This window comes from Melopsittacus undulatus, chromosome 6 (genome assembly GCF_012275295.1).
Source record: "Melopsittacus undulatus isolate bMelUnd1 chromosome 6, bMelUnd1.mat.Z, whole genome shotgun sequence".
NCBI lineage: Eukaryota > Metazoa > Chordata > Aves > Psittaciformes > Psittaculidae > Melopsittacus > Melopsittacus undulatus.
In genome coordinates this window covers 19,873,387-19,895,156 of record NC_047532.1, presented here as the reverse complement: position 1 = coordinate 19,895,156, position 21,770 = coordinate 19,873,387, and the positions used below count along the sequence as shown (strand labels likewise).

General features: G+C 47.3%; 1 protein-coding gene across 3 annotated transcripts in view; it reads right to left on the bottom strand.

Moving 5' to 3' along the window:
• The window catches only part of ERI3 (ERI1 exoribonuclease family member 3), a 129,266-nt gene that overhangs the window by 73,021 nt on the left and 34,475 nt on the right, over positions 1 to 21,770 (bottom strand). For 2 of the 3 annotated variants that reach the window (XM_034063608.1, XM_034063609.1), the window contains exon 6: positions 5,383 to 5,455. In XM_034063608.1, the coding sequence (XP_033919499.1) occupies positions 5,383 to 5,455 (73 nt within the window). Of the gene's footprint in view, positions 1 to 723; positions 1,140 to 5,382; positions 5,456 to 21,770 lie in introns of those variants that run through there. The other variant, XM_034063610.1, reaches the window with a different exon arrangement.

The window sequence follows — 21,770 nt, the reverse complement described above, 5'->3', positions numbered from 1 at the left end:
CCTGCTCAGCAATAGGGCATCCTCTGCCTTTCTGTAAATACAGGGCTAAGTATTTATCAAACACAGTCATTTTGCTGTTACAAGCAATTCCTTCAACTTCCTTCCAGCTGTGAACCAATGCCATTGGACAGACACTTTGAATTTGCTAATCTCCATGGAAAAGACACTTTTACTCCCCTTAGCCCTGGAGTCACGCTTATGTTTCTTTTCACAACCTCTCCCCTTCTTGCCTTCTGAGAGAGACTTTCCAAAGCCAAGAAGTCCACAGTGAAGTGTGAGAAGCCCAGGAAAGCACAGCTCTCATTGAAGGAAGGTGTGACAGGGTTTGGGAGCACCCACCCATGCTGCAAACAAGCAAAGCACTGAGCACTGACTGGGGGTATATGAGCAGCTCTTCAGTTAAGTGGCAACATCTTTTCATGTGCTTGGTGTTTTGGCCATGAAATACTGCCTAAGGAGTCCTCTGCTATTTCTAATCTTCCTAGGCATTTCATATTCCCTACAGCCAGTAACTCAATAAGCAGACAACTGATAACAATCACAATAAGTCCTCAAGAAGTTAGACCTCACAAAAGCAACTTCCAGCCAAAAGGCCAAAAAATTAAACCATTTTTCAGTTATACCCATTTCAACGTTCTTCATCCAAAGCACTCCTCCTCCCACCCCAAAGGCAGATGATGGAATTGTTAATTCAGAGGAGAGACAAAAAGCTGTTAGCAAATCTTTGTTTGTTTAAGATGTGTTTATTTCTAGTTGCCAAATATTAACAAAAACATCCTATTACAGGCTTCTTCTGTTAGATTTCACAATGTAAGAGGTGACCTTAAAACATTTGTGCATTGTAATAATTGTTTGTTTCCAACTAGGAGTATCTAGATATAAACAAAGGCTGGGCCTGGAAAAGGCCAGCTCTGCACACAACCATGGCACCCTCAATATGATCATGCTGTGCTCCCCAGGGCTCTGTCACCTCTGCTTCATGATGCCGAGAGAAGGAAAGTTGCATTCCTCCACACACCTCATTCAACCCCTGCCTTTCATAAAAACTCTTCTGAACTTCAGGAGGATGTCACGCTAGGACCAGTTTTCTGTCACTTCTTAAGGAACCACTATTCCTGTACCTAAAGATATGCTGCCTTCTGTGAACAGAAATCAAAGACAGTCAAACATGCCAGGTCAGCTGTCCTGAGAAAGGGGCAGCTTTGTGATGGGTATGAGGATTGTCTTTTTAAACAAAATAAATAAAATATCATTTGGAAATTAAGGAACAAACCAAAACCTTAGTGGATACCTGAACCACTTAACCGCTTAACATCCAGAGAAAGGGGAGAGCAGGATAGTATATACAGTGTTAAAAATAGCTTCCACAACCCAGTTCTACTCACAGCGCCCGCAAGTATCTTTGTGCTAGCCCTCTGACAAGTTATGCTGTGCTGGAAGAGACACAATTAAGCAAGAGTACAGCAGAGGTCTCAAGAATAACACAAGGGAGAAGAACTGGAAACACTTATTTGCTCTTTCACACAGTGCAAGACCTCAGCCCAAGAAAAGGATCTGACAGCAGGATTAAAAGAAACAAAAGGACCCACATCTTCACGCAACATATGAATAAATATAATTAATGCATAATTAAACAGTAAAACTCATTGCTGCAGGATAATGTTGAAACCGAAGCATGAGCAGATTCAGAAAAAGATGTACAAATTCCTGCTAGACAGATGTGGTAAAAACAGTGGGTGCTGGACACAGTGGTCATAAGGCAGCCACCAGTTCTCAATTGCTGGGAAGCAGAGAAAGCTGTCTTGAACCATGCTCTCCTTGTTACATCTGCAAGCACCAGTTACTAGCCTGTGGTACAGAGACGATCTGGGTTAGACCTTTGGTCTGGCTATTTTGATACCCTCAGCATCCTTTTAATGTTTTTCTTGAACAAGCTAATTCTAAGAAAATTTAGCTTCACCCCATTCTTCCACCTCCTCCCTCCATCAAACCACTCTCCCCTCTGTGACATGCTCCCTACCCAGTGGTGCTGACACTGCTGATTGCTGGATTTCCCATTCCCAGGCTCCTGGCCACCCTGCAATCGTAAGCACCTTGTCCTCAGCCTAACACCATGCTGGCTCTATCCCTGCAGGATGAGGCTCTACCACAGGACCAACCATGCTGCTAACTGAGGCAGGACCTGGAACAATAAACCATAGAGGCTCCTGAAAAGGCAAAGGGAGTACAAATGAGAGCTGATCTTTGTTAGAATAAGAACTAATTAATTTATCCAGGCTACCTGAGGATGCTCTTGGGACAGCAGCTTGGTTGTAGCTTGTTAGCTGCAGCAGCTTTCCTTTTCACATAAATCTTGACCCACAGCCTCCTGCTTTCTGCATATATTACTCCACTGGTGTCCTTCTCTCCTGACATGAAGCACTCTGCTATTTCCATCGTGAGCATCCAGCTCCAACGATGTAGCTCAGGTTCTGTATCTCAGTCCCAACCCACAGGGCCTCTGTGGATCAACATGACAGGTACCTAAGGAGAACTGGCAGATGGGATACCAGCTCTCTATTGAGATGGTTTAGGGGGATATCTGAAATGTTGCAGCATTCAGAAAAAGCCTCCTCTGCTTTCTGCTGCCCTCCCACAATGCTGGGCTAATCGAAGAGAAGAACATGATAACTCTCTGCCCCAAGTCAGCTCTACACTGACAGTTCACTAGAGATATAAGATCGCTCAGTGACATTAAAAATGTCAGCAAACACCGATCAGGCTTGACAGAAGGGATGCATTAGCGGGCTGGGGGGTGCAGAGGGCAAGGTAAAACTTCAGCAAACACGGTCAAGTGCACAGGCAGCTTTTCCCCCTCTGTCCTCCACAGATCTTTTTCACAAATCTCAAGACACTGTGGTCACCATCACAACCACTACCACCTGCACAGCCAGATCAATCCAAAAAGGTTTGCCTGGGGAAACACAAGCATGGTAGCTAGAGGGGGCAAATTCCTGTCTTCAGCTTGCCTGGGAGGCACATCTTGGAAGCTGTGAAAGAGACCTGGAGCCATGGGGTTCTCACCCCAACTGCTCCTGCAGTAAACAAGTTGCAAGGGAGGAGTTTATAGGAGAATAAACCCTGAGAAAGACCATCTCACCACTATGGGAAGAGGAACCACTGAGCTCTGGAGCATCCTGTCCTCTGGCACACTGAGCACAGATAAGGACTGTTTCTTCAAATGATATAAAACGGAGACAAAGAGTAGCTGAAGCCATGTGTGCATGGGCAGAGAGAATCTGGAGCATGTTTTGCTGCTGTTCCACTACCCAGAGGTACACAAACACGTCTGCCCCATGCACACACCTTTCCATATGTAATCCCACTCTTCCACATTGCTTTGTATTTGCAGCAACAGCTCCCTGACTCAAAAGGGTTCTCCTGTTCTGCTCACAAGCAGAGATCCAAAGGAGCAACAACAGATGCAGGTGGGGCCACACTGCAGGAAAATGCTCTCAGTCACACATGCCTGTTTTCTCAATGTCTGAAACATCCAAGTCTTTTAATTATCCATAACCTAGAAATTAGCAGTTTCACACCACCCCCCACACCCCAACACCTTCACTTCATGGATCAGGTCAGTGGCAGACTTGGCCTAGGAAGTATTTCTAAGTCAGGAATGTGCCAGAAGTAGGGGAAAAGGGGACACCTGATCTATGCAGGGAAGAACAGGGAAGCTAGATACCTGTCCACTCTTATTTGTCTCACACTAGGAGCTCACTTAAAAGAGACTGAGGCTTATTTGGTGCAGGTGCTTGGACAGAATTACTTATTTAGGCTGGAAATCCTCTCTTGTTACCCCTTCAAGAGAACTGGGCAGGGGAGCACTTGACTGCAACAGCTTCCCTACTCCTCCTGCCTTTAGCTCTGTGCTTAGTACTTCATGGAATGCTCACCTTAGTATCACAGTATTTCCTGAAATACAATACATAAAATACCCTTCTTGATGAACAGCCACTTGCCTGGATGTTCACATTGTGATGAATCCCAGCTCCTAACATGCTAAATCCAGGAACCTTGAACTACAGGAAAGAGCTGTGAGCCATTCATTCTGAGGCTCAGAGGAGGAATATGGCTGGATCAACCTACTTCTTAGCAAACATCACAGCACATAGGGATTTTTGTTATTTGTTTCTTTTTAAGTATTATTATTCTGCAGCCATCAACCTGCTGGTTATATAGCTGCTATCCATTCACCGGAAGTTTAGTGAACTTCAAATGGCGATCATTAATGGTCACTGAACTGCAGAATGCCCCAATGTGCTTTCAGATTTCATTTACCAAGGACCAGCAATCAGCCAAAAGATTTGCTCTGACAGCAGGGAAATACAAGACCCTTTGACAAGTTCAGCTGGGAACGTGCTGCCAGCATCTCTTGTTAAGTTCATGTTCTACCCTATTTGATGGAACAGATCATGCAAATTGTCCTTCTGCCTGTCACTCGCGCTTCCGTTTAAAACAATAAATAAATAAAAGAACAAAAGAAAAGCCCACAATGAGCTGTTTACAAACAAATTCCACTTACCGAGACCCCTAATTATCAGGAAAAGATGCAGAAACCCAAATAAAACATCGAATTGGATGGGGGGAGGGAACCTTAACCAGGAAGGCCACCCCAGCTTCTCTCATGCACAGACCCCAGCCTTTCCCCTCACCCAGCTACTGCTTGTAATCACACTTGTTCTTTTCTTCCCACTTTGATTTGTGACTTCTGGCATCACATGTTTTTCTGTGCAGACAGAACAGCTGTGCCAGGAGACCCTGTGGATGCACACCAAGCTCCTCTGTAACCACCCAGAGAAGGTGTGGAGCAACACAAGGCACCAGACAGTAAAGTCTGAGGCATTTGGCTTTGCAAAGTGATCACCAGTCTCCTAGGTGGATGTGCTGCTGAGACATCTTCCCTTCCCTGCACTGCAAAGGGAAATGCTGGTTTTTATACCGGAACATATCCACATTTATCAACTAGAATTTGATCTGAAGGGAACCGTGCTCCTAGGAGCTTTATATGGCTGCAAAACAAAACAGAGTCAGCAACACCGAGGCCAATACAACCTTCAGTTGCAGAGAGGTCTCTCAGTGCCCCAATATTATGCAGAGACACCGCACTGTGCCTGCCACAATGGGCTTCTCCCCAGCTGCAGAACACGTCCCATCAAGTACAGTAAGACTCTATTAGAGGAGATACAATAGGGAGCTGGAGGACTCGCTCAGCCCAGCTTCTGAGAAAATAACTCATTTCAATGCAAAACAGCAGCAGTTATTAGACACCTCCTTAAAGAGGAAAGGAGAAGGACAAGGGGAGGGGGAGCTTGCAGATCATGGCAGTTTGTGTAAAAGTACCTTTTTCAGATTAATCCACTGTTTGAAGTAATCAGCAACCGGCAGCCCTAAGTACTGGCATTGTCCTGGTAACCTGTAAGAGAGAAGAGAGAGCAGGTTTGATTCAATCAGTGTCCTGACAACACAAACTGTTTTCTTAAGTGCATTTTGTTCCAAGATGGAAGAGACCCTCAAGTCTGCTGTAACACGCTGCACATCAGAAGGATCATAGCTCTTGGCAAAAAAAGAATATCTCACGAGAGCACAGCTTGGCTGAAGACTTACATTACATCCAGCCACATCCAGGCTGCTGACACCTTTCACACTGATCATTTTGAACAGGAGCTGTGGGCAAGCGCAGCAGGCAGCTCTGCTCCACAGTGGCTAACACACAAACATGACTGGAGCATCCTGGCTGTCCTTCCCTAAGTGAACACATCACAAATCCCTGCAAAGCCATCCTGCTCAGCCAGTGGCTCCTGGCGCAGGCGGAAGGACTGACAATTCACCTGCCATGCTCTGGTGCTTTTCCATTTAACTTTACGGTTAAAATACGGAATGAGACATAGGGAGGGAAGGAGGCACAAATACATTCAGTTTTTAGGTAGTAATGCTGCAGAACCAATGTTTTAGGGCTAAGAAAGCAGAGGCTGTCTTCAGAGCATGTGCTTGGAAGAAGAGAGCAGTCACAACTCTGAAGATACAAGATGCTGCACACTGTCACACTATGGGTTGGAACACCAGCAGCCAGAGCTATGAGCACATATAGAAACACAGAATGGTTAGGGTTGGAAAGGACCTTAAGATCATCTTAACATCTCCCTTCCTACAGCAAGCTGCAGAACAGGGCTCACAAAACAAAATGGCACTTGTAAGGAACTTCCTGAAGGGACAGGAGGACCGAGGATTTGGAAACCTGTTTCTCCCCCACTCTGCTGAGTGTTTTGGCAGGGGAGCTACAATGTGCCCCTCAGATGGGGAAGCCTGAGTCGCGAAGTCAAGCAGCTTCAGCCAAGCCTGTGCAGGAAGATGAGTTATGGGAGTTTTCCCCAGCCGGTTTGATCTGATCAAGAGTAATTGATGGATCTTGCTCATTCATGTACTGCTGAGCACGCCTGGGGCACTGGTCACAGGATCTTTAACTGAAGCAAAGGAACATCCCAAATAAATATGTCAACTAAATAAATGACTAAATTAGAGCCATTTGTGCATGTTAAAAGCCACAGTCCCAGAAATCGGCTTTTGCAAACAGAGGGGGGTGGGGAATCTTACAACTTCCTTGGGCACTTGGGAGGTTGTAGAAGAGGAGGGAAGAGCTGCAAGTGCCAGCATCAGCTGCTCAAACATCCCAACACAGACCATATCCAAGGCAAAGTCTTCTCCCACTCCTCCATAGAGGAATGAATAGCCTAGACCAGACTTCAGACTCTAGGCTGAAACAGGAACAAGCTCTGGTCACATGTGGATACAAGCTAGATACAGCACCTTGAGCCGTACCTGAATGTTCAGCCTAGCTCTAAACCCTTCAGTGAATGGGGCAGCATCTCTTCAGACCTACAGTTTCCCCAAGTACAGAGATGAAGGAGGGACACAGACAATGCACTTGCAGATAACGTGAGATTCAGGCTAAAACAGTACCAGACTGATTTGGTGTCAGTGTTCTATCAATTTCTATGGGAAGAAAAGGAAGGAAGCTTGCAAACATATCCAGAAGTATCTCCAGAGAATATTTGGCCAGTGAAGCCAGCACACACTGCAACCCACCAGTGTACTGGCTTTTTGGGTCCTGGTTAAGCTAAGACAGAAACAGACTCCCTGTGCCAAACCCAAATGCCTGGTCATTATTTAGGAGCAATAATTTAAGTCATACAAACACATTTGAATACGGAGGTCCAGAGGAATTTCTATGAAAGCAAGAAGCCTGTCAACAAGCTTGGAAGCAGCAGCAGCGCTACGGCGATTTGCAGGGTAAGCAATGTGACTTGACAGCACAGTCTCATCTCTGGCCATGGCTCATCTGATGCTAGCACCATCACGCTGAAATAAACCACCTGGAGTCACTCCCCACAATTGCATAGCTGTCACATAAATAGCAGCCTGGTCCATGCATTTTACTGCCATTACACATATGTCCATGACATCTGTAGTTGAACAGATCCCACCAGCCCCAACCAGTATGCTGAGAAAGCTCTTTCTCCAGGAAAGTTGCTTTCTGCTGGTGTCCAAATCAAGAAAGATTACCAGAAAAGGAACCATCTAAACCAAATGACCCATCTAAACACACACGCAATCACTTCAACCTCTCTCACTGCTCACATTTAGAGAGAATGGTAAGAAGAGTCAGCAAAAGGTATGTTACTAAAAGCAGAGTTTCTTCTCCCAATCCAAGAGGTTTTCATTAACACACATCCCATTTATAATATTCCCTGTTAGAGGAATAATTATCAATTCACCTAACACTGGGATAGGGCCCAAAAGAAGCAAGTACAGCATTGCTCTTGTTAGCCACAGGAATTGACAGCTAACCACCCAGTGCAATGAATGACATCTAAAGCATTTCCCTCCCTGTGGGACCAAAAGACCCAGCAAACTGGACAGTCTGGTTCTATTTCCACCCAGAGACTGATGGCAGTATGCCCTGGGCGCTGGACAGTGGGTCTTTAATTGGAGAAAATAAATGCTCCAAATAAATATGTCAACTAAATAAATGACGTGTTTTTGCAAACTAGCAACAACCCCAGAAACTGCCTGTGAAGCTGTGTGACCTAAGGACATTCTCCCTCCCCCTCTGCACTTGTGTCCCCTCATTTCACACTAGCATCACAGAGACTTCACCAAGTTTTCCAAGCATTATAAGTGCTACACTCATGCTATAACCTGGGCTGGCTGTCAGGAGCATGGACCAAAGCATCAGTCTGCTCCCCAAGCTGGAAGATGCAGCAGGGATACAGCTGCTCAATGGGCTTGCCTTTCGCAAAGGATTGCTGCATGGGTCTGGACTAGTCTGGGTACACAGAGCTGCCAGCACAGGGAACCAGGGCTCTCATGGCACAGAAACCAGGTCCCCAAGTAACTACGGGGAGGAAAAGACCCCTGAAATGCTTTTCCTCAGCTCCAAGCTCACCGTCTGCAGTGGGCCCCCCCAATCCTAGCCTAGCAATGAGGCAGGCATTTCCACAGTTATCTTCTCTGGGCTGGAGTGCACAAGGTACATGTCTGGCTCTCCTGGGGAATAGAAGTGCCAAGACCTGTAAGAAAGTATCTCCATTTATCAGGGCCACCATTCACTTGAGCAGCTCATTTGCTAAATATGCTTTTACACTCAGTACAACTTCGTGCTCTTGCAGAAGTCAATCTTGCTCACTGGGGGCAGCTTTGCTTAAGCAAGAATTGGCATTTGGCCCTCTCACAGGTAGTGGAGAAGAGAAATGATAGCACATTTCACTGCATTCAGCTTCCCATGATCCTTCCAGCTGTTGAGCGAGATCTTGCTCCCTCCCCAAACACTGCAGCTCTCACTCCTGGGGAAGGAAGCTGGCTCTCAAAATTACTCCATCAGGCAAACACCATGGCTTCATGTGTGAATGCACTTGACAGAAACTTGAAAATGGCTGTGGGATTTTCCAGCCTCCAATGCAGCTCTGGTAAAGTCTGTCCTCCCAGCAGCAGAGATGAGAATGCACAACCTTCGCCTGCTCCCCAAACGTGGGTCTCCTTTAGGCAGGAAAGCAAGCGACGTCAGGCAGCACGCTCTCCTCCACCAGCCAAGCTCTTCAAGTCCTCCTTGGACTGTGGTCAGCATTGTCAGCTCTGTGCCATGTTCAGAGAGCTTTCATCACCTCAGACTCTGATTTCCATCCATCCCTGTTCCTCCACTCTGCAAGGTAAATGGGGCCTGGAGATGAACGGGATGCAAATAAGTGAGGTGACACGGCTGCATTTCTCCCGTAGAAACCAGCTCTCTCCAAGGCGGCAAGAAGCGCACAGCTCGGCGGTGATAAACGGCCTTGCTTTAGTTATCACTTTCCTTAAGTTAAGGAGAGCAGCCTAGTGATGGATGGGCTGGAATTCGGTTATAAGGAAAGGCTGTCAGCCAGAGTTGCCTATCTCCACACACATTTAGCAGGCCGTCATTATGCGATGGCATGGAGTTAAAATATGACCAAGGGTATTGAAAGAAAAAGAACAGGATTAAAAAAAAGCAAATTGAGCAACAATAAAGGAGCATGAGGCAAGAATGTTATCAGACTAGTGACACCTTTTATCTCAGTCTGGTTAGCTAGAGCAGGGCACAAATTGGTCCTTCCTCCACTATTGTATCCTCTTGTACAAACAGAGGCAGATAAAATGTGTCACCAGTGCGATAGCGTATCAATTTAACCCTAATTATCCAGGGGGTCAAACCAAGAAATAGGGGTTTCTCATTTCAACAGGTTCTTCTGTCTCTGCTCAGAGCAACCACATTAATATGGAAGGGGGAGGGGCAGCATAATTTATTTCCATCACTCAGGTGGTCATGGCATATAAAAAATTAATGCTTGGCTCTCCCAGCTAATCAGAACTGGTTAACGTCCATCTGCTTCTGGGTTCAGGATGTCAGGAGACACAGAAATTGGGCCACTTCCTACACAGTGGGTGTATTGATATAGAGCCTGTTAAAAGAACAAACCCCTCTATGGGAAAGATAAAGGGACATTAAATCTTGGGTTTTATAGACCTGGTCTCAGCCTTCAAAAAGAAATCTATGCCCTGAAGACCTCGTGTTGTAAGAGATGCAGAACATTTTACTTGTGTCCTGGCCATCCCTATTGCACTGGGCTGCAAAGGAGAAGGGCAGGCAGGCTCCTGCCCTGGAAATCCTTCACTGAAGAAGGGCTGGAAAGCTTGAAGGAAGCTGCCAGGATGCTGCAGCACTCCAGGCAATAGCCAAAGAGAGGAGCTGTCGAGCCACCCGCACCCTAGTTCAAAGCAAGGCTGGTCAAGGCATTGCTCTGGACCATGTGGTGCAGAGCTGATGCTCAGTTTTGATGTAGAGTGGGATGTCTGCCAGGCCAAGAGGAACACCTGGGTGCCCTCTCCCAAAAGAGAAAGCTGGTGAGGGAATAACACCCTGTGTTAAGGCATCTGAGATATTTTAGCAGAGAAACAGCACCATGAGAAGCAAAGCCACATCCATCTGCACCGAACCTCAAGTGAGCTGGAGCCAAGCTAGGAATTCAAAGCAGTTCAGGTAAACTCACACCCTCCCAAAGACAACCTTAGACTGGAGTCCAAATTTGGTTAAAACACCAAGTCCCAGCACAGCCCAAGCCATACCACAGCCTACAGAAACTGAAGCCCGCTGGCACACACCTCTAATAAACCTCCCAAACTCCAAGTGCCCCATCCCAGTAATTCAAGTTATACTGGAGCAGCTTTCCTGCATAATCCAAGGCTTTGGCAGGGAGATGTCTCCACTCCATTGCTGGAGTCACTATGCCACTCCATGCAAAGAGGGAAGAGCTGAGCCAGCCTCCCCTCATGCAGGGGTGAATCACCTGCCAGACCTCTGGCACCCCACTTCACACACTCCTCAGCCCCACAGACCTGCCAAGGGGCTGGGGGAACCCTCCTGCCCTTGCTTCCTGCTGGATGAGCCCTTGCCAGGTGACTCCAACTCGCTCTCACTGAGCATACCCATGGTGCTTCCCTCTCTGCTCCCATCAGCGCAGGACAAACGACTCCAGCATGGCTGTACTTAAAATTCACAAGCAGTAGCTGTGGAAAGACAATACATTCGGAGAGGGTCTGAAAAGCCCTGAGCTTTCACAGAAACCATGAGACAGATCCCATCTCCCTGCCTCTCTGCTTTCCTTCCACCCTTTCAGTTCTCTCAACCACCCCCAAAGTTGTCACAGTGCAACAAGCCTATGAGCCACACATCAGCTTTAAATATCAGCATGCGTGAAGCAGAGACATGAGAGCAGGGAAGTGGGAACAGACAGAGCAAGCCTCCATCGCCTGTCAGGAAACACTAATGAATTTCAGCACCAGCAGCCATTGCCTCAGACGGGCTAGTGAAAGGAGATGGAGTTACAGCGAGGAGCCTTTGCAGGAGCAGCCTGCCTCCTTTCAAAGCCCCCTCTGTTAATAACTGTCATTGCTGAGTGGGCTGCAGCAGTCCTCAAGCTGGGATAGGGTAGGTTAGGGGAAAGACAGGCGACTGACAGTGCTCAGGATGCCTGGACATCACAGCCTTTTCTTCTGCTGCATCCCCAGACAAGAGCCAGGATAAGGAGGCACATGGGACATTGACACTGGTATAAAGCTGTCTTCCATTAAGGTCCCAGTACCCAAATAACAACCTCCACGAGGAACCCAGCCCCAGCACCCCACAGTCCTGTTCACTGGGATGGATGGAGGCTCTACAGGGAATGGTGTTTGGGATGAGCAGAGGGATGCAGAGACATCCAGATACACTGCCTGCATTCCTGGCAGCAGCAAAGGGTTACAGAGCAGTCCGTCCCTTTCGTAACACAAATGCATTCCTGAGGCAGCACAGGAAGAAGCATCCAGCACAGGGCACCGCATGGCAACCGCACCAATGCACAACATGAAGGTCAATGCAAGTCTTCTTTACAAATGTCAACCTGTCATCTCTGGATATTAATGAGGGCTGATCAGCAGCTAAAATGCATCCATGCTCCATTAGTAATAAGAGAGACATGATGCAGGAGAAGAGCACACACCACGGCATGGGGAGGCACCAGTGGGTCTGCAGGGCCTGGGGAGGTGTGGTGATGCACAAGATAACTAGGGCCACTCCAACTGCCCAGGAAGGAAAGCAGTCACCACACAAAGCCCTTCACTGGAGTGTGTGTTATCTTTTTCCATCAGTCTTTAATTGGATTAGTGTAATGAGGCCAAAAACCCAGGCTAAGCAGCGAGGCTAATACCTGGCACTTTCAGACCTTCCTTTCTTTTTCTGTCATGCCCATTCTGGACAATGCTGCTTTTTCTCTCTAGCAGTCATATGCCTGCCCAGAAGGCTTAAAAGGGAAGCTGCAAGCCTTAACACTTGGGACTCATAGCAGCACTAGCTGAAATGCTTGAACATCTATCACATGCTAACAGCCAGATCCCTCTTCTCTATTTTTTTTTCTGGGTACTAAGAAATTTGGGAGATCCCCAACACTATGCTTTCCAAGCAGCTAGGCTGTGAATGGAAAAAACCTGTTACCCCAGATTACAGCCAGAGCAATGTGTATCCTAGGAAAATAATTCTGCCACAAAAAGCACACAGGGCAAGCGGCTCACTGTGACTCGCTTGTCCTGCAAAGCACTGTGTACCTACCACTGCCATCAACCTTAATGAAACATGAAAGCATTTAACACCATGTGAGATCTGGCCCTTTTATGGGTATCTGTCTGTGCGTCAGCTAGATGCTGGCAGAGATGCTATCTCAACATTAAAAGCAAGGCTGTAACACAGCAGGTATTCAGCCTCCAACAGAAGATGTTCATCAACAATTGCACACACATGATGCTACAATAAATCTATGTGCTACTGCTTAACAGCTTCTCTTAAAAAGATTCATGGCTCTATTTACAGGGCCTGATTCTGCTGCTATGCCATGTGGGAGTAAAACTGGAGTAACTCTACCTGGAGTTCGTAAGTGGCCAGTGAGAGCAAGATCAGAATTGAACCTTTTGATTTTTAAATAACCACTTAATTACCATGCAGGAAACCAGAGCTCAATGGCTCCACAGTTCAGCTGAGGTTAGGAGTGCAGAAGGCAGAAGCTTTGCACTCCTCCATTCTGAGTCCTCCAGATCAGGGAAGGGGTAGAGCAAATGCTCTCACCAGCCCTTCCAGACAGGGAGGATGACTAGGTGGACTTCCTTTTGACATCAAAAATGCATGATACTGATCATAAGGAAAGAAAAACTGGAAAGTCTCCAAGGCTGAGGTTGCCACCCCAGCCGGGGAACATGACAGTATGAAACCCCCTCACAAAGACATTTCTACACACGAGTTTGCTGTGACAGTCCATCTGCTTAGTAAATGCAACACTATACAGCATCTTATGAATAAGAAAGTACAAAATTGGATACTGTGTACAGCTACCACACAGGCATGTTCTCAGTGAAAGTTACCTGCCATGACCACAGGCTGCAGCAATTCCGATTTGTTACCAGGAAAAAACTCTTCCCCACACAGATGATAAAGCACTGAAATAGACTGGTGGTGGAATCTCCTTTGCTAGAGACATTCAAACCTGTCTGGATAAGACCCTGAGCAACCTGATCCAAGTCTGAAGTTAGGTCTGCTTTGAGCAGAGGGCTGGATTACAGATCTCTATTTAAATTATCCTGTGATTCACACTGCAGCAGAGCCTGATTACACAGAGCGTGTCCTTTCTCCGTCTGTATAGTCTCTTATGAAGTTTTTCACACTGATACTGATTTAGTAATCGCCTAGTCCTCTGCATACTAGGTGTTTTAAGAGTGAGTCTTCAGACTCCTGCTGCAGAATACTGTAATTATACACTGAGTAAGGCAATATATCTGATGCAATGGATGCACCCACAACGCATCGTGTCTAAACCCCCTCAAAACCAAAACACGCACAAAAACTAAGCTAAAATTAAACATGCTTTTCTTCCCACTGCACAATTCCCATTGCAGAAGTATTTCCCCCAGGAAACTGGAGCATGGAAGACCTAGAGCAAGGCACTGCTCTAGAACTGAGAAGTCACATCCTGTCCCAGTCCTTCCCTACACCAACAGGCAGGAGGAAACCTTTCCTCTTCTATGCCTTGCCTGTCCAGACCATTTAGCGTACAAACTCTTCAGGACAAGGGCTTCTCTGCTATGAGTCATAAACTGTTTAGTGCCTAATGGTAAAGCCTATAGACGCTTAACATAATGCAATCATGTCACTTAAAGGCCATTAGTCTCCAGCATAAAGAGCATTTTTCCAGTCACAAAGGGGAGCTGCCAGCTCAGGAAGGCAGGATAAGGGACATGGGTGGCCAGTCGGGTCACTGGACTCGCAGACACCCGACATGAAGACCCAAGCTCAGCAAGCAGCATGGGAGAAAGCCATGGCAGCTTCAATAGTCAGAGAGCTTTATCTTTTGGGCTTTCTCAAACTTCCTGAATCAGCTGAAATCCCCTGTCTGGCCAGGTGAAAAACTCTCCCATCTAGCCATGGCTGTACTGCTTACAAGGGGGTCAGGAGCTCCTCAAACACACAGAGGGTGTCCAGTCTTCCATATCATCTCTCTTCCCACTCACCAAAGTAGATCATCTATCTACAAGAAAATATGCCATTCTATCTTGTGGTGCTGTTTGAGCTCTCTTCTTTTCTGGCATGGTCTCTGGCACCATATCATCCAGGTCTCCTCTCAACTGACTTCTGTGCTTGCCTCTTCTTCCCTCCCACCAGCAAAGAAAAGAGAGAAATCTTAGAAGGAGCCAGGGGGATGAGGCAAACCCCCTCCCTATCCCCTATGATAATGCACAACCCCAAATTACACATACAACAGCTCCACGGGCTCTTGACACAGCCTCCAGGCTAGCAGCAGTGGGGAGCCTGACACGTCGTGTAACAGGGTCTGAACACAGGTTTCCGTGCAGCTGCAAATTACATCTGCACAAGGGGAAACAAGTTTGTTTTTTCCTTGTGGAGAAGAGACTGCTCCCCACTTCCAAGCACGAGCTAGCATTAGCATTTGCTTCACCAGAGAGAAGGAGCAGCGAATCCTCCAGAGCAAAGGACAAGTGCAGCAATTAGGATGCAGGGGCTGCGGGAGCTGTTTAACAGCATGACCCAGAGGTCAGTGCCGCCGACTCCCGGCCCTGCATAAATATTGTATGAGTTGGGGAGAGGGGCTGTTACAACCACCCTCAGAGCCAGCCCTCCCCCCTCCACCACCACTGCATCCAGCCACATACACCAGCAACATTATTTACTGATGTGACAGTCAGGAAAATCACTTCAGTAACTAGGGGAATGGGGAAGAAGGCTGCTCAATGGAGCCGGTAGTAGGCTCCCACCCGCACCTCCTGCTTCCCCTTGCAGGGTGCTCCTCTGCATGGGTAATTGACACAGACCCGTGCTCAAACTGGAGGATGAAATACCACCGAGAGCAAGGAGGGGAGGCTGTGAGCTCTCCTCTCAAAGGTTGCCCAGGGGTTTGATTATCAATGCTGCTGAAGGACACTTCAGCCAGCAGCTGCTTTCCAGTTTCCTATCAGTATCTCTGCTAGACCCTCCCTTTGGAGGGAGCTTTATAGCACTGTAATAACATGCTTTATAGAGAGCTTTCCCTCGGACTCTGTGTAGCTCTGCAGAAGGGTCCCTACTACAACACAGGCACAGGGGCCTCACCCCTGCAGAGATTCACTCAGTGCTGCTGTTTAGCACCAGCCACCTTTTTCACTTGTGATCTGTCCACTGCTTATTCTCTGAAGGATCATCTTCACCTGCAGCTTCAGCCACACTGACTGGCATCATACCTACTGCATCTTGGAAGGCACTCTCATTCCTCTGCCCGTTAAGTTTTGCTGGAGATGCCAGTCAACCACATGTTTGCCATGATGCTTTGCACAAATCAAACCTGCTTTCAGGTTCACCAAGACTGGAGGCTCCCAAGGACAAGGAGATGGGTCATTCTTCACCTGTACCAACAGCCTATGAATTCCTATCAGCACAGTGCTAATAAACCTTACTGTCTCTCCAGGGCAGCACATGAGGGCTGCAGGATAGGAAACACAGCTTGGATGTGCTTCTGCCCACGGTACCCCTCCAGAAATCCTTCTGCTGCTCTGTGGCTGGTTGCTGAATCCAGGGAAAGCAGAAGCCCGGTTTTACCATTTGCAGCTTTCCTGAACTCACTGTGCAATTAATGGGCTTAATTATTGATGGCAAAGGCAGGGAAGGGAGGAAAGAAAGAAAAAGCCAACGAGAAGGGAGTGATGTGGGGGTGGCGGGCGCCAAAGGTCTCCAAAGATCTTTCCTCAGCCTAAAGCAGAGAAAGAGCCCCTAGCCGCTCTGCCGCTCCCACGGCCCTGCTCTAATGCTCCCTGACATGCCTCTGAAGACAGCGAGCTGTTTGCAGTCACCACCGTGATTTGTTAGTAATTATTTTCACGGTGTCACATTGCTGTCACTCTCTTAACAAAGAGACAGGCAGCCTGAGGCTGCCTGCGAGAAAGAGCCAGCAGAGAAAAGGAATTGTCAGGCACCCAGGGATCCTCTTTGCTTCCTGGGTTTCACAACCAGAGTCCCTACCAGCTTCTGAAGAAACTTCTGAGGAGAAGTGGCAAGTCAGAATCATCGCCCATCCTGGTCACAGCAAGAGGAATTAATTACCTAGCCCCCTCCTAATTTCACCTTACCAGTAAATCTACTGCAAGATCCAGGTGCTCAGAGCCCCTTAAGCCAGCGATTTGCTTCAGGCCTGCAGCAAACAGAAAGAAACCTCAGCAACTGATGACTTTTAGAGCTCCCCTTGCAAGCTCCACTTTCTTTTCATGTGGTCTTGCCATTAGACCGCACTTCCCAAGCATGGCAACCCTGATGACAAACCCCTGCCTAAGCCTATCACCCTCACACACATTAACCCTCCACACCAGCCATATGCGCTCTCCCTACACCAGCATTCATTCCGACACACTGCTGTGCTCCGTGTGGCAGTAACATTTCACTTGGCATTTCACAATGCCAGGGGACCTTGCAGCTTCCTCACTCCTGAATTACACAGCCTTGCAGTCTCTGTTTTACCATACACAGCGTGTGACTTGACAAGAACCTCCCCTTGAACCACCTCCCATCCATCCATCTCACACCTGCTGTGCAACCACAGCCATCCATCCTTTGGCTGACTTGTCCGTCCAAGGTAATCACTCCTTTCCCAAGAAGCAGGGAGCTTGCTTGGGCCCCCAAGGAATGGAAGCTATTTTGGCACCTGAAGTGTCACACAATATAAGGATATAGAGATGAAAGACTGAGACACCTGGCTAGCCAGCCCTTAAAGCACCCTTGATCTCTATATAAAAAGCAAGTGGACTTCCTCCAGAGCAACTCCAAGTCTGAATTACTCCTGGCAGAAGCATTCTTCCTCTGCCTGCTTACTAAGGGTACATCAGGGTCATTCCCTGCAGCCACAGGGAAAACCTGGGTATTAATTCACCTTCTTAGCACAGGGAGAGTTTGGAAATATTAAGCCTCACAGTCTAAGCACAACCCTCCTGCAATTAACTGCATGGAGGAGCACTGACTTGGAGGGCAGCTCCTTTTCAGGGGTCCTTTTAATAACCAAGAAATGGCACATACATGCTGTGAAGGATTAGGATCACCATTGGGAAGCTAAATGGTCCATAAAATGTAACAGTTCTCTTCAGAGCTGGGAGCACAGCGAGCTGGAGGAGAGGTCTTGGCAACCTCCCACCAGCTTCCTCCCTCTGCCTGGTTTGTGGGGACACACATGATTCCAGGCAGGGACAAGGAGCTGAACTCAGCTGATGCCCAGGCACCTTCAGACGCTGGCCAACAGTCAACACCGAGACCTGGATCAACACCCAGGCGGAAAGACTGAAGCAGGAAAGTTAGAGATGACCAAGAAGCACCTACAGAGGGAAAACGGGGGGTTTCCAGAATGTAGATGCTGGGCAGAGTGAAGGAGAAAGCCCTGCTCAAAGAGAGGCAAACAAAGCTGGTGGGACCAAGGCAGGATGAAGTCCTTGGCTGTATGAGCTTCTGGCACACAGCCTTGCCAGCACATCACACCACGGCTTCAGCCCTCTTGCCCCAAACTCTTCTTTTCTGCTCTTTTTTCTAGTACCAATTCCACATCCCCCACATCATTGCCGAGACCTGGTCCAGAGCAATCTTCAGCGCTCCAGGCTGAGGGCAGCACCCTCACCAAACACACAGGAAAAGACAACTCCAGTTTGGAATGGACTTAGCTCAAAAAGTTAGTCCACAGCTCCAGCATCCTCCCAAGAGTCCTGCACACACCCAGGCATCCACTCCTGAGGATGCAGAGTCGCTGGACAAGGCACATGAGAATACGCTGGAGGGAAAATACCAGGGATGACCTCAAGATGGCCCAGTAGGTCTTTGCCAGCCAGCAGCTTCAGGAGGAAAGGGACTGAACCCATCCAGGAAAATGGCTCCCAACAGGAAACAAACATGCAAACAAAATAAAATGCTTTCAAGAAAGCTACTGATTCACACAATAGAGCAAGTGGAAGGGGAAGGACGCTGCTGCTCCCAGGCTGGCAGTATTTTTCAAGAAGACCTCTCTAAGCAGAGAAGCCATGAAAGCATCATTCCCAGCCAAGCCACTGGGAGGGCAGCACTGATGCCAACATACAACTGGCTTTGCTTCGGCTGGGAAGTAAGAAGAGCTGAGATCTAAAGAAAGACAGCTGACATTTTAGCCCCAGCATGAAACACTACAGCTGTCTATGACTAGAAAAATTAAGCTTTTTGAAGTAATAAAGAAAACTCACACTTTGTGAAGCTAATCCTATTTTTCACACATGCCTCAGACAACAAAATTCAGATGGCAAACAGACCTCCAGTGGTTTATCCTCCGGAGTCCCCAAGCCAACCAGCTTTTCAGTTCTCCACGGCACAGGATAACCACGATGCTGAGTTGCTATCTCACATACAGACAGAAGCCAGGGTGTACTTTTTACCAAATATCCACTATAGATCCATTGATTTTGAAACCGTTTTGCCTGAATTCACTGCACACAAAATCCACCTTAGGGATTGCTGATGCAGAGGGAATTATGGTTCCTTAAGGTATGAGCAGATGACACCAAGACCAGCGGCTTGCATTCAGTTCAGTGTGACTGTTTCCAAATACAGCTCTAGTTAAGTTACCCAGGGATGGAAAATCCACCTTCTCTATTCATTACCCCATCCCAACGGTTCAGTGCAGGAAATAAAGTACTCGATGCAATGCCTGTCTCATTCCCTCACACACTGTAAATTTATTCTAAGTTTCTCCACCATCTTTCATGCTCTTTCCAACTTCTCTGGTCCTAATTCCCAGGCAGCAGAGTCTGTGCTCCCCAGAGTGCATCGGGCATCACAGCTCAATAAATCTGTGGCCACTACAGCCCTGACTATGAAAAATGTCTTTGCTATGACGTGCCAGACAACTAGCAGACCTGAAGGTGACAGTCCATTGCATGATGATCCCTCTGCGAAGATTTCATGTCCAAAGCTTAACCCAAAGGCATTCTCAGAATCACACATCTCAAACAATTCACAGGAGCTCATGCAACCAACAGATTTCAAACAAAGGCAAGAACAGGAGACAGACAAGGGAACTGCTACAGAAGGATAACAAAAGTGTGCTACAGTCATCTTAAATGAGAGTGTACAGATGGGGGAATCTTAAAACCTAAAATTTATTTTGCATAAGTGATATCATTTCCTTTAAAAACAAATATCTGGACTGCAGGGTCGCAGAAGTGAATGGGGTCAGTGCTACTCCCTGTAAGTGCTAGAGAAGAGCATGCTCACAAGGCTCCCCTGCTTAGCTCTGGCAAAGCACTTTAGGATGTAATTACATGAACGACTCCATCAGCAGAGCTGACTCAAAAGGTTCCTGACCCTGGATACTCAGTCCTGTCCCTCACTGTAGTTCACACCACCCTCTTCCTTCAGGCAATGTCACTGTGCAAGGATACAGACCACAGACTTGGTGAGCAAAACGATCCCCACTAAAAGCAAATCTAACAAGATAATCGAAGATCTCAGTTGGAAACAAATTGTTTTATTAATCTTTAAACACAGATTACTACTTTATATTTCAGTTACAAGCTCCTTCTAGTTACTCTCAAAGCCACCCTCTGAACATACTTCCTGCCCTGCTGCCACCCAACCAGTCCATCCTCTGCCTTCTCCTGCCTTTCCCACAGCTACCCAAGCAGTCCCACTCACTCCATCCAGTGGCTGGCTGTAATTTCTCCCCCAGGCAGAAGCTACCAATCCCCTCCTGGTTCTGAGATAAAAACCAGCATCACAAGGGAGGCTAACACCATCAATTCTTCTTTCATTCTCTGCCTAAGGCTGATCTCAAACCAAACCTCTAGGACAGAGGGCTGGAAAGACCAACGCATTGCCACACTGCAAACTGGCCTAGGAAGGCAAGCATCCTCCCAGCTTGTGTAACTTGCAAAGAGAGAATTAAAACAGTGAGATAAAATTAAGCAATGGTATAATTTACTGCTCAGAATTTACTAATATGCAACCTAGGAAGAGCACCAAGGGCTATAAACATTTCAAGAGACTTCACTGTGTTTTATCACTATATTAGAGAGTACTTGCCTTTTAACACTTACTTAAGAAAATAAAAAACTTCGAAGCAGTAGTTTCCTGTAAAGACATAAATTAGGATGTTCTGATCAGCCACAGTAAGTGTAGTACAAGTGTCTTCATGCCAGGATATACAGACTAAAGCCTACACCTATGTTCAGTGCATTTGCAGAATGATCCAAAACTGGAAGGAGGATTAACATGCTTTTGGCATAAGGTCCAAGAATCAGCTTGTGTGGCTTCAGCTCCTTTCTCTGCCTCTGCCTGCCCACACAACCACAGGCACATCACTTAACCTCATGGTACCTCAGCTCTGTAGCTATGAACACGTAGTAAAAATGCTTCTTTGATTGCCAAGATTATTTCACATTGTGCTTAAGAGCAGGCAAACCAGTTCCATACATGGAGGGAGGCAATTTGACATTTCAGAGGAGATAAAACACACTAAAGAGCTTTCATTACAAGGGCTCAACCCCAGCAGACACCGAGTACCCTGTTCCACTAAAACTGTCTCCTGCAGTCGGTAGCTCCCTCAGCCCTTCAGAGGCATGTAACCCTCACCACCCAATGCCACATCAATGCAATTTGCTTAATGAGTAGTGGCAGTTCTACCCTAGGTGCAGGATGAGGTTCAAGCGCTAAAGTGGACTACGCCAGGTATCTGAATCCATCCCTGAAGCTGTTAAACTTGGAGGATAGCTCCTTGCAACAGGCTAAAGGAATCCATCCTCCCACTGAGCATGCGGAGGCCCGAGGACCGTGTGCCTAACGAGGCTGTATCCCCACTCATATTTTAGCTTGGCAGGTCTGGTGCTCCTTTCATCTTTTGCTTCAGGTAGCTCTCTTTAATTAATAACATTTCTGTGTCGACACAGGGAACTTTCCACCCAGAATGAATGGCCCTCTCTCATTAGAACCACGACTTGTCATGATGTATTCAAGAGCAGGAGTGTGATTCATTCCCTTGTCTAGGAACGAGGGGTGTTGCTAGGGGGTGGGGGGGAGAAGAGTCTCTGTAATGAGTGACTGATATTTGCTGAAGTTGATATGCGGCTCTGTCGGCTTGAACTGCCTTGTCAGGACA